The 13,522-nt window shown below is 33.2% G+C and overlaps 1 protein-coding gene across 1 annotated transcript in view; it reads right to left on the minus strand.

The window, feature by feature from the left end:
• Positions 1-294: 294 nt before the first annotated feature.
• Positions 295-13,522, minus strand: part of LOC142348657 (uncharacterized) — a 36,777-nt gene continuing 23,549 nt past the window's right edge. Inside the window, exons 3-4 of the mRNA XM_075400088.1 lie at positions 8,601-8,734; positions 295-569 (exon numbers count right to left, since the gene is read on the minus strand). Coding sequence (XP_075256203.1) covers positions 330-569; positions 8,601-8,734 — 374 coding nt within the window. The 3' untranslated portion in view covers positions 295-329. The remainder of the gene's footprint in view (positions 570-8,600; positions 8,735-13,522) is intronic.

The raw sequence follows: 13,522 nt of genomic DNA on the forward strand, positions 1-13,522 counted from the left end.
TGCCACCGTCACTTTGGAAAACTTAATGTTTCAAAAATAAACCCTCATGAAATCAGTGAGGAAATCTACTCTTAATCAAGAACACAGTAGCGTTTCGAAGTGTAAACCGTTTTCAAAATCCCTTCCACAGAATTATGTAATTTTAACTTGGATATTTCAAGCAAGGATACGCGACTCACGTCGGAACTCGGGTTTGCATCTGAAAAACCTGCGTTGTTCTTGATTCATGCCTTATTGACTCACTTCAAGAAGAGTCACATAATCTAGACTTGAAACGCGGACTAGGGCATTTTGAACACTTCAGTTTATAATTTAATTTGAGTTTCGAATCAAACCCCTGGGGGGTACATACTGCAAATCCAGGTCTGTTCCTCGCACATTATGTTCAATTTGAACCAATCAAATGTTAGCTGATCCACAATGTAGCGACGGGAGAAAAAGTAAATGCCCTTGTCGTTTGGGTTCAGGATAAACACAGCACCGCGTAAACCACCGTTAATTCTAAGAGGTCCACTTCCAAATCCAACTTCGGATATTATGTTGACACAGAGGCGTTTGCTAAATTTTGACTGAAATAAAAAATAAAATAATTGGCCTGAACAATTCCTGAACAACGTGTTGTCTCTACTAACCTTGTTGTAAGCGCAAGAATTTGAGGCTCAAAAAAGATTAGATTACCCGGTGAGCGCACAAAAATTAGCATCAATTTTGAACAACAGTACGTCTTCCATTTTTTTGAATAAAAATATAGTCATTTGTATACTGCGTTTTTGCCCAAATTCTAGCTAAAATTGTCGGAAATTACATTTTTATTTGAATTAAATTTTAAAAAACCTAGTAATTTTGACGCAAGAATATGCTGAATTTCATGTTTCAATTTTACTTTTATTTGGAATCATGTTTTGTATGGTTTGATTTCCAACATTGTTTATAAACTTCTCGCTTTGATAATTTACCTAAGAATTTAGCGGTCAGCTCCTAACAACCAGTTATCTGATTTGTTTTTGTTCAATAACGTTTGTTATTGTTCGAAAACGTTTATTATTCAATAACGTTGTCTGATTTTGTTATTGTTCAATAACGTTTGTTATTGTTCCCAGTAAGTTCGTAGAATAGACCTAAAAAATTCCATAATCTACAACATGATAACAAAACGAAAAAAATGCATCTCAAGAAAGTTGAAAACTACGATATTTTCGAACAGTAATAAGACAAAAAATTATGTCAGTATAAATTGAGGTTCCAAAATTGAGTTTCAAGTTCTTATATTTTATCAGTTTTAATCTATACTCTAGGAGAATCACTCAGTTGACCACCCAGGTGAACCCGATAGTAAAATCCAATAACAAACATGTGTCTCTAATTTCCATTGCGGAAATTTTTCAATAATTATAAAATCAGTCAATTAATTTATCCGAATAATTGTTTAGTTACAATTAATGATTGCTATACAAAGTTTTATTTTAAAGAACTCTCTAAAATGTAATGCTTTTAAAGCCAGAGCCGTAAAACCTAAAATGTTCATCTTATTAGGATTGTTGCGGAAACCGGCCATTGAACAACAGTAACAGGCATGCAAATACTGTCCACGACTTTTTGTTGGAATTTCATCTGATAATATAATTTAACAAGGCGGCTCGGTAAGGTGCGATGGCACATAAGGTTCCGACCCCGCCCATCCACAATTTTGGCATAATTGTCTACCAAATGAGGAACAGATAGAAAAACCCAAAAATTATTTTTTATGAATCCCGAAAAAGCCCAAGAATTTTCCAAAAAATTCTGTATGAACGATAAGATAGCCTTCCAAGCAAATAATTCAGTGGAGTAAACATTAATGCATTAGATGGCTGTAATATCTCAATATTAAGAAAGCGAGTCAAGACGAACAGCAAAATCAAACAACAACAACAACAAAGATTAATTACATCAAAAAATTTATGTCCCTCTTAAAAACTAAATTTAATAGCAAAGTCAACATACCGTCGGATAAACCTAAAACTAAACAAAAGTAACTTATAAATCACCAGAAAACATATGCAACCAGTCCATAAAATGGTTTGGTAACAATTATACAAAAAAGAACAAAAACAGTAGGTAAAAAAATTAAATTATTTTTTTGAAACAGTTAACTTCAAAGTAATAAATTCCATTAGGAATCAATTAAAATTACCACAAATTGATAGAAGGGCATTAGGACCTGCTTCTATAGAAGGGCATTAGGACCTGTCCTTATTCATTTTTTAAAGCGGCTAAAAAGAACAACAAAGAACAAACAAAATTTCAATTGAAACTTGCCTGAAAACGCTGTCAAAACAGTCAAGCCAAATTTTGGCACACAAAATATATTTGATTGCGCCTTCTTCAAACAGCTAAAATGTAGTACGTGGCCATTCATTAGTAAGACTAGGTAACAAGTAGACAAAAAAAGCGAAGTGCTAAAGTATGTAATACTTTTGATTTTTTTTCGAAACAAAATTACATTCAATATCATAAAAGGCATTAATTACAAAAGAGCTATTTAAATCTGGTCGTTTATTCGTGAAAAAGAAGCCCTCGAGACCTGTAATTATCCAGAATATTTCTTGCATCAACAAAAAGAACGTCAAATATGACAAAAATCAAATTAATTTACTTTTTTTGTGAAAAACCGATGTCGAAGCCAGTAAGGTCATAACAAATTCTTTAGAAAAAAGATTTTGGGACACCAATCCCTTTTGTTCCCTTGACACCCAAAATGTTATATTTGACCTGTAATTAACTAACGAGATTAGGTAACAAAAAGAAACATAAAAAAACAAAATTGCGAAATTAAAAAGTTTTTTTTTAATTTTGGAAAACGATTGTTTTCAAAGTCATGAAAGCCATCAGCTATCTATTAATATCAGAATATCGGTTCTTCTATTCTTCCATGAAAAGCCAATGAAAGCTATCACTATACAGGAAATTTCATACGACCGAACCGACAAATCAAAAATGACAGTTAGAGACAAAATAAATTTAAAAAGTCGAGGCCGTTAAAACGATGATATACCTCTTTCAGGATTTTAATATGTTCAATTGTGCCTTATTTTAAATGCAAATAAGGTGACATGAGAACTGTCAATAATCTGATAATGTGACAAAATTAGAATACGTGAAAAACTGGCAAATATCAAAACAAACAAAAATCTGAAATCTTGTCGTATCAAAGCCAAAAAACAATAACTTCAGGCTTAAAACTGCAACCGAGATTAAATGTTAAATCAGTAGGAAAAAGAAGCAGTCTTTCTTTGCTGACACTCAGCTGGAAGTTGTACAAATTAAGAAAAAAATAGAGGAAAAAATATTTATGCTATAAACTTTCAATTAAAAACGACCATAAACTTTCAATTAAAAAACTAAATGCATTAGCTTGGAGCTGTTTAGCAGGCGAATTGGTCGGACCTATCACTCCTGAGCTTTGATTTGATATGTTCTGTTCTTTATTCTTAAAAAAAAGTTTTTTTTAAAAAAAAAAGACCGACTGATTACAACCCGATTTTTTTCGGATTGTAACAGTCCAAGAATGGCCCAAAACTAGCCCTGTAAATACTTATTGTCAGTTAGGAACAATTGATTTTTCGAATGTTGTAGATATAGATAATTTGTTAGTTGAAAACTCAAAATAAAATCTGCATTTTTGATAATCAACGAGTAAAGTTAGCAAAAAACGGCAAAATTTTAACTACAGTGCACTCTCAGCGGACTCTGAAGTAGAAATAGCCCCCCTCTGAGTCTACAAAGATTGTATGAGTGTTGTTTGGGGGTTTACTGTTGGCAAATTTAATCAAAGTGGACAAAAGTAGCTTATTTCGTGCTGTTTTTGATGAAAAAGGCTAAATTTTGAAATGTTTATCCAGATTTTTTGACCAAAAAAATGAAATCAAAACAATCAACAATGCTTTTTCGTCTTCAAAAATAAAATCAACGACACTATTTATAAAAATTATAACAAATTTTAGCAAAATTGACGAAAATTTAGGCAAAAATTCCGGAAAATGTGAATAAAAACAACGTGAATTCACTCTTCTATTCTCAGAAGTTTAAACCTCGATAACTCCCTGTAAAAAACGAAAATTAAAAAAACTTTTTAATTCCATATTCTACGCTGGACGAGCTTTCTAATGATACCAGTCTCAACTCTCTACGAAGAATATATCGAGCGGCGAAAATTCACGGAACAAAAAAAACCCAGTTGAGTATATAGTTCCTCCCCCCCTCAAGAGGGTCGGAACAATTACTTTAATGCTTAAAAGGAATCAAATAAATAGAGGTATCACCCATTAATTTCGTGGTTCTTGGAAAAAGACTTTTTGAATCATCATCATCGACAGTTTTTCCGACCTCACTGTATCAACTGGGTTTTTGTTAAGTGCGTTTTTTGTTAACTGGATTTTTGTTGACTTCTCAATCAAATTTGGCCGATCGATTTTGTCGCAAAATTATGATTTTGAAACATTATGTGCAAACGCGCTTGAGTGAACCAACTTAGTTTCACACAAAAAAGTTAAAAAATGTGCAAATACACATTAATTGAAGGCCCTCTTTTTAATGACCAACACACATTTAACCTCACGTCAATTCCACTAAAATCAAAAAAATGTTTATTAGCCATTCATTAAGAACAATTTCAAGTTAATTTACTATGATTACGCAAAAACGCAATTTTTTACAGTTCATTTTTCTTGGATGGGCAGTTAATGTTATATTGTCATTTACAAGGCACTCAATTGTGTCTCAGCCCTCTAAAACTAAAAATTTTCTCCAGAAATATTTCACAAAAATGCAACACACATCATTTAACTATTCGTCAATGAGAAACCACTATCAAATTGTATTTAAGCACAACACTTTCTCCTGATCTAACTCAACACAGTGTTTTCAAAAAATTAAAAAAAAACTATGCTTTTATATGAAGAATGTAACCATCAAACGCTTAGGCGTCCCTTGTTATAACAATAACAAAATGGAAAAAAAGTCAAATAGTTACTGCCTCGTAGCACGTCATGAGCGGCTAAATTTGGTGAATCATTGTTAAATATAATATTATTTATGGTAGCCATAATTTTCAGTAATTTGACTATGTAGTTGCTGCAATCCGACATTTTGGTCGCTCGTATTTCATACCAACAGTTCACATGGTCAATTTGCCTATGTATTGGTCAAATCAGTAGTATCACCAATTGCCACCTTCGTAATTGCAGGACAAATTTTGATCCCAGTAGGCCTTCTTGCAAATCCAAAAAAATATATAACTTTTTCCAGTCATTCAACTGAGAAATTTGGCGTTTAAATCTATTTCTCATTTGTTTCTATTCCATGTCTGATTTAATGCAAAAGGAGGACCTCTTCCGTTTGTGCCCTCTCCCCCCAGGTAAGTGGTGGTTGTATATTATTTGCACCCTAGACGCACGTGACATAAATTTTAATTTAAATATTTTCGATGTAATGGCACGTGAACTGTAATTACGGGTGCATAACTTACTCGGGCACAAATAAAAAATATTTCGAAAAAGGATATCAATACGAATATTTTGTTTTTTATTTTCATTTTTTCAGCATAATCAGGTCCAATTTGTTTTAGTAAAAACAAGTAAAACTGCTTTCTGGATGTACATTTTTGAGGTAGCACTGAACAAATACAGTTTTTGTAACCACGAGCGAGAACTGAAGTCAAACTAGTAGTTTTTAACCTGTGCAGTCGCCTAAAGTATTTCTCCAATTCTCTCAAGCTCATGTTCCTGAAAGTCTCCATTTTGCTATTTTTTAAATTCTTAAATGCGCTTTTTCTCCTACGAAATTTTAATTTAAATTGCGAGCCTGTGCTCTGAACGATGTCTCGTATATTGCGGAACCATAATTATTTTCTCTACAATCCATCTACGTAGAAAGTGTCCTGAAGAAATATTGATTCGAAAAAAAATGTCAATTGAAGCCGTTTCCAACGTCAGAAAAGGTGTTTTAGCGCGTAACGTTTGCCTTTTGTATTTAACAATTTTACGTGGAGCCTTTTTTTTGCATTTCGTTCCAGTGTTTTTTTATCTTTTAATTAATTACCTAAACTAACTACTATCACTATTTGTACCAAGAAAAGTTAGATATCCTATCTCTTGATAATTGCAAGGTGCATGAAAGTCAAATTGTTTGGATCTTTGTTGGATTATTATGTTCTGGGAAAAACATGCGCAAACGCACCTTACCAAGCCTCCTTCTTTTTAATGAAATCAACTGAATCAACTGAATGAGAAAAAAATGTTATATTTCTAATTGCAGGGAACTCCATATTGTGCTCCAAACCTTTAAAACTAGAAGTTTTTTCCAGAATTGCTTCAAAAAATGTTACAAACTTCATTTCACAACTTCATTGAGAAATTTTCATCAAATTGTCGTTAAGGACGACATTTTGTCCTAATCTAACTCAACACGGCATTTTCACTAAATTACAAACAAACTGTGCTGCAATTGCAACCGTCAAATTTTTACGAGTGCAAAATTCTTTAATTAAAAAATTAGAGCTTGAAAAAGTTGCCCAAAACATTTGCCTCGTATCGGTCGGATCGTGAGCGGCTAAATTTTGTTATTTATATTCGATGCATGGTTGATTATGGTAGTCACAAAACTGACTTTCGGTAAATTGACTATAAAGAGCTAAAACTCGAAACTTTAAGCGCTCGTATACCACACCAATGATCAACAATTTTGATAAAAATCCTGTTGCTGCCTATGTATTGGTCTAATACTTGTGTACAAAAATTGTTGACCTTTGTAAGTTTAAAGCAAAACTTCATCACAGTACTACACACTAAAAAAAGTTCCGGTAATTGGATTTTCAGGTGAATTTCAGGTGTAAAGGAACCTGGAACACAACTGAACTGTAGTTCAGGTAAATTTTTACCTGAGCAATTTCAGGTGTATTTAACTGATATTTTTTTTCTAATTACTGCATTGAACAATGTAACGACAAAAATCTTTCATCAAATAAAACTAAACGAAAACACGACAAAATTTCAAATTCAAGGGGAAACAACATCACAATTAATCACAAGGTTTTTTTTGCCTGAAAATTCACGTAAAATTCAGGTACAATTACCTGAACTGTACAAATTACCTGAACAGTTCGGGTATTTTTTTCAGGTAATTTTCAGGTAAGTTCAGCTGAAAATTCAGGTAGTGGTACCTGAATTTTTCAGGTAAATTTCAGGTATTTAGGTGTGTTTAGGTATGGTTGAGCTGAGACAAATCTACGTGAACTGTTCAGGTAAGTTCAAGTGTTTGTTCAGATAAATTTGTACCTGAACTTTTTTCCTATAGATCCATAGAACTATATCTTTTTCTAGTCATTTAATTGGGAAAAATCCTGCTAAATTTGCGTCTCTATCTCTATCTCAATTTTATTCGACGTTTGATTTAATTCATAAGGATCATCATGAAAAAGACCCTGATTTATTCCATTTCTGCCCCCAGCTTAGTGGTGAAAATTATTTCGCCCCACCAACCAACGTACGCACCATCTTTTTTCGTTACAATGTAATGGCACTTAATTAGATCTTGAATAAAGTAATGGGCGGCACAAACGGAATAAATCTAAACAATCTTTACTGTTTTTCTGTGTTTCAGAAAAAACACTTGGAACAAGTGCAGTTTTTACAATCATTAGCCAGCTCAAAGGCTCCCTATCTCTTGTTATAGAGTGTCACGATTTTGCTAGTTCTATCTTATACTTCAATGAGATTTATCCAAAACCAGTTTTACTCTCAATTATGTCACACGTATTTACTAAGTGTTTCATCATAATAGATGACAAGTGTTTATTAAACTCTGATTTCTGACGCATCAATTTTTCTGTCAATATATTGAGACGAGACTGCTTAAACAATGAAGTTATTAATGAAGAGTACTCAAAATGAGTAATATTATCATCGGATTATTTTACAAGCCAATTTTGGCTTTCAATTTTGACCTAGAACTATCATTTTTGGCAAGTTTTACTTGTGCAACATTGTTAACGGATAAAATAATCATTGAAGTCTTCTGCAGATTTAACATTGAAGAATCTCAATTTTTGAGCCTATTAATGAAATAATTCAAGCAAATATTTACAATAATATGGCCCCATAACGTAACGTAACCTTGCCCGTGCCAAGGATTTTGCCCAAAAATAATTGGGAAAAGAGTTGACAGAGTGTAAAAAATTAAAAAATCACAACAGTATTTCTCCGTTTAATAAGGGTGGAAAAGGTAATTTAATCTCATTATAGAGTAGACACTGCTTTTCCTAGCTCTTACTTAATGGTCCATTTTGGTTTTTGGCAAATCGGTTTCTTGTTTCAGTTCATTACTGACTTGATTCGCCTGGAAGCAGTAACCGGATCGAATTTTTTACCCCAAAAAGATGATAAATTAAGGGGGTAATTGGGGACATTTTTTGGAAAATTTATCCCAAAACTCTTACATTTTGAGGCAGGTAATTGGGTGGATACGATGCAAGAATTGACGTAACAGGGGGTAATTTTGGGGTGAATTTGATGCAAGGGATGGGCTAAATTACACTAAAAGAGAAAACATTGCTGAAGCATTACCCTAATTAGGTTGACTTTTTTGTCCTGGCCTGTGAAGTTGACAGCCCTTGCTAGGTAGACATTGGGTTCCAGTCCCAACAATTGACCATTCTCTATGTAAGTTGCCAGCTGATTTTCACAACACGGGCCTTTCTCTACGGAAAAAAAAAACAGTGAATCATTGATGACCGCCAAGTAAAATGTTAAATCTGCTTTCTCTACATTCCTTCGGCAACCCCCCCCCCCCCAACTTGCGTGCAACGCTTTGTATAAGAACAACATTTGTCAAAATGTTAATGGTCGACAAATTAAATAGTGTAGTATTAAAAGAGCCGTTACAAATGAGCGGATAATTAATCCCGCATTAGAGCGAACGTATTTAGGCGCTAATTAACCATTCTTTCGCCGCGCGCTAAACAAACTAACGCTTGTTAAGACTACCAGTACACAAGTATTTAAACAACTCAGTTCGACTTATTTAAATAACACAACTTTAGGCCTGGATCTCCTCGCTTATATCCAGGATAGAAAATGTACATTGTTGAACGTAGGCGGCCTGTAAAACCACAGTTTCTTTTGATTTAAATTACTTCTGCTTTTGACAGTTGCAATGCAGATCTTTTCCCCCAATTTCAATAAAGATGAAGCAGATTGCTTCAGGGGAAAAGACAATAGAGTCTCATAAAAAGCCCCCAAGAAAACCATAATTGTTGCGGTTTTAGAAGAGGGGAAAAGCAGAAAACAGGCGCCTACGAAATCAATAATTGATGCTCTCAGCTTTTTAGATTTTTATTATTTTTTGGAGTTTCAATAATTTCTCCGTGAGATAAAAAAGAGTTAATTCTCTTGCCTTCTCGGCCAATAGGAAAATTAAGAAGCACCTCACTATGAACGTGAGTTTGTGATTCGCTCCCTATCGGCCCAAACGGAGCTGAGAGGAATTAATTGTTTCTCTCAGCGAAGTGGGACGGAATAAAATTAGAGAGACAGAAATCACTCCCAGAAACAAGCAGCAGACAACTGCTTTCATTTTTCTCAAAATTTAACTTCACTTTAACAATAAAATAGTCGAACAAAATTGTTTAATAACTTAGACAAATAATTCCAGATTTAATTTTATAACTTTCTTTTTCGACAAATAACATAACTGAAGAAACACCCAAGTGAACGATCGCCCAACAGCTCACCTCCAATTCACCACTACACAACTGGTAATTAGTAAGCTGAAATTTTATATTTACTCTTTTATAAATTTAATACTTTCAGCCCCCCAACTATTTTAAATTGAGACTTATAGCACAGACAGGTCTTAGGCATATATCTTTGCCTTCGATTTGTTATATCTTTTGTCAAGTTTGACTGGCATACATAAAGAGATCCCGTATTGTGTGATCTGTAGCAGCCCAGCCAAATTTGATAACTGGTGCGCCCAGAGGAAAGAATCACGCCTGAATTTTTGTTTTTCTATCCGATCGGATTAAAATAGTAAAATAACCACTACCACAGAAGTGAAAGCACACTAATAGACAAACAAATAGAGTAATTTATATCAAATTTACGGCCGAAATACAGTAAATTTACATTAAAATAGTAACAGGCAACTGATTCTTTGCTCTTGTAAAATTGTTCTGACCCGGGTGGGGGTAATCTATGTCCAATTTTTAGTTTATTTATATAACAATTGAAGTACTTTTACATTTTATAGTCAAAATTTAACCAAAAATCATCCCCCCAAAACCTATTTAGCCTAATTTTCACCCAATTTTCATCAAATTTATGGTTAAATTTTAGTATTTACACCTTAAATGACCGAAATTCAACCAGATTCTATCCCCCCAAAACATATTTAATTTGATTTTAACCCAATTTTCACCAAATTTATGGTTAAATTTTAGTATTTTCACTCTAAATAGTCGGAATTTATACAGAATTTATCCCCACAAAACTTGTTTAGACTATTTCTGACCCAATTGGGACCAAATTTATGATTAAATTGTAGCATATACACTCCAAATAACCAAAAATTATCCAAATTTCACCGCCCCAACACCTAATTAAACTAAACTTTAGCCGATTTTCACCAAATTCACAGCAGAATTTTAGCATTTTCACACTAAATGGCCGATTTTTAACCAAAAATCATCCCCCCAAATCATATTTAGAGTAACATATGTCTAATTTTTACTAAATTTTTGACCAAAATATAGCATTTTCAAACAATTTAACGTAAATTTAACCAGAATTCATCCCCCCAATACGTGTTTAGTGTAATTTATATCTAATTTTCTACACATTTAAGCACACGTTGTTGCATTTTCACATTAGCTAACCCAATTTTGGTTAAATTTAAGCCTTCCTTAGTTGAATATTCACTCTGTTTTATCAATTCCTTGACCCGGGTGGGGTAATATTAATCAAATTTTAACCAAATAAACATTATTTTGACTTAAATCCTCAAAAACTAACCAGATTTTAACAAAATTAACGTCACTTTTATCATAATTTAACGGATACTAATCACATTTAAGCCTTAAAAACATCATTCTTATCCAATTTTAACCAATATTACTCAAGAAAATAGCCATATTAACGTCATTCTTACAAAAAATTAGGAAATATTAACCATAATTCTCCCGCTGATTTTTGTATAACTTATGCATCTGAGAACCCAAATTTTCAGAATTTACTAACTTTGTTGAAAACTAAAAACAGTGTGATCGAGATTCCCGCAGAAAATTTAGCCAATAATTAATTAAAAGAGCGTAAACTAGCCTTTTTAACCCAATTTGTACACAAATTTATCATAGAAAAGTTGTTGTCTCATGTTAAAATACGGTCATTAACAGACTCAAGCACTTTAGAAACAATATTTAAACACAATAATAGCTACAAAAATACTACTACTGATGTACTAAACATCCCGTACTAAACGTTTTTATACTGTCTTCTGTGTAATTTCATACAAAAATACATTAATAAAACAACAAAAACAATTGTTCTATGTTATTTATATGTCATATATTAAAGTAAACGTTCAAGATCTAAATATAAGTATTAAAGTACATAACAAAATAGGCAAAGTTTCATATTATTTAACTGACCAGAACAGAAACTTTTTATGCATTTACCATCACTCTTCTAGCGAAACAGAAACTGAAATCTACATAACTTACAAGTGGACCAACCCAAACTTTAAGGAACTTTTGTGTGCTCTAAGAAATCAGAACAGTGTGATAGAATTAGCATAAACGTTATCATCTTGTGTGTGGATGAGCCACCAAAATAAAATTCCCCCGTTTGGCTTACAAATCTTAAAAATCATTAAACCCAAATACATCAACGTTTCTCCTGACGATCCGAGTTTACCAGATAGAGTTAAATTACTTATAAAAACAGAATTTGTCACACAAATTAGATTTTCAAAAATAAACAGGTTTCACCAATACTCTGTTGGATTTAAACACTCTGAAAGCACTTATCCTTGGTTATTAAATTTTACCGTTGAGCAAACCGATATTTACTCTTGGGTTGAAATTTTTAGTACTGATAACGGCAAAAACTTTGAATTTAAAATACAATCATTAAACGGTCCTAAAAAAATAAAATTCATAACACAAAACAAACAGTTCAACTTTCTACTTTAGTATTAGTGTTTTATTACTTAATTGTTATAACAAAAATATTTTCTACACTAATTACTCAAACTAATAGTACTTTCGTATAAAATATTCTTTTCATACACTAAATTAAAACATGGCAGCGAACGTTGTTGCGTACCCCGACATAGCGTTAGAGAAATTTACAGGTTTAGATCCATCTGAAGATGCCCAGGAATTCTTTAGTTTAATACAAAGAAAAATCCAATTCTCACTAGGAACAAGAGATCCTGCGGATGCTGATTTGCAAGCAGCATACGACGCTAGACAAAAAGCGTTGTTTGGTTCGGTTTTGCGTGGGCCCGCAGCCCAATGGTTTGAAACCTTAGCACCAGGTTTAGTATGGAACGAAGTTAGAAATCAGTTCATTACCCGTTTTACTGATGCAAAAGACAAGTATAGGAAAAGAATTGAAGTCGAGAGTATTAAAAGGCAACCAGATGAGTTGATAAAAAGCAATACACACCGAGTAACAAAAGCAGTTGAAAAAGGATGGCCAGATCCAGATTTTAACAACGACCAGCGTAACGCTAAGTGTATGGAGTACTTTGTAAGAGGATTAACGCCACCTACACTCAAGCAAAAGGCACATCAGCGGTTAATAGAAAACCCAGCTACAACTTGGCAACAATTACAGGATCATGTAGCAACTAAAGACTTAAGTTTTTCTGTTAGCAGTGAATTCACGGGTACTGCCTCAAGTAGTATCGACAATAAAATAGAAATAGAAGGGTTAAAAAACCAACTCACAGAAATTGCAAATCTAATGAAAGATCATAAAATAAACGCCACATACAACAACGACAATCCCAGATTCAAACAAAACCAGGCTAGATTCTGCAAGTTTTGCAAACGTTCAGGTCACACAATAGTTTTCTGCTTTAAGTACAAGGACATTAAAAACGAAAACCGAAACCCACCTCAACAACGAGAAATGTTCACAGATAATTATAAACGTAGTAGGAGCCATTCACCAGGTCAACAAAATTATAAATCAAACAATTATGACAATCGAAATTCTAGGGACCGACAAACAAATAGTTATAACCAAAATCAATCCAATTATCAAAACAATTCTAGACCAGAATATCGACATCGATCACCGTACCCATCAAATTCTTCAAACAATCACCGCTCATCTTACGATAACCGATCACAGGAACGACAAAATAACTATCGAAACATTTCTTACAGAGATAACAATAGGCAAAATAGTAGGGACAGACAAAGCAACGGTCCTCCAAGATCAGATAATCAATATCGTGATAGGTGTAGAGATCATGACCG

This window comes from Convolutriloba macropyga, chromosome 10, assembly GCF_964194025.1.
Source record: "Convolutriloba macropyga chromosome 10, txConMacr16.3, whole genome shotgun sequence".
Lineage (NCBI taxonomy): Eukaryota > Metazoa > Xenacoelomorpha > Acoela > Convolutidae > Convolutriloba > Convolutriloba macropyga.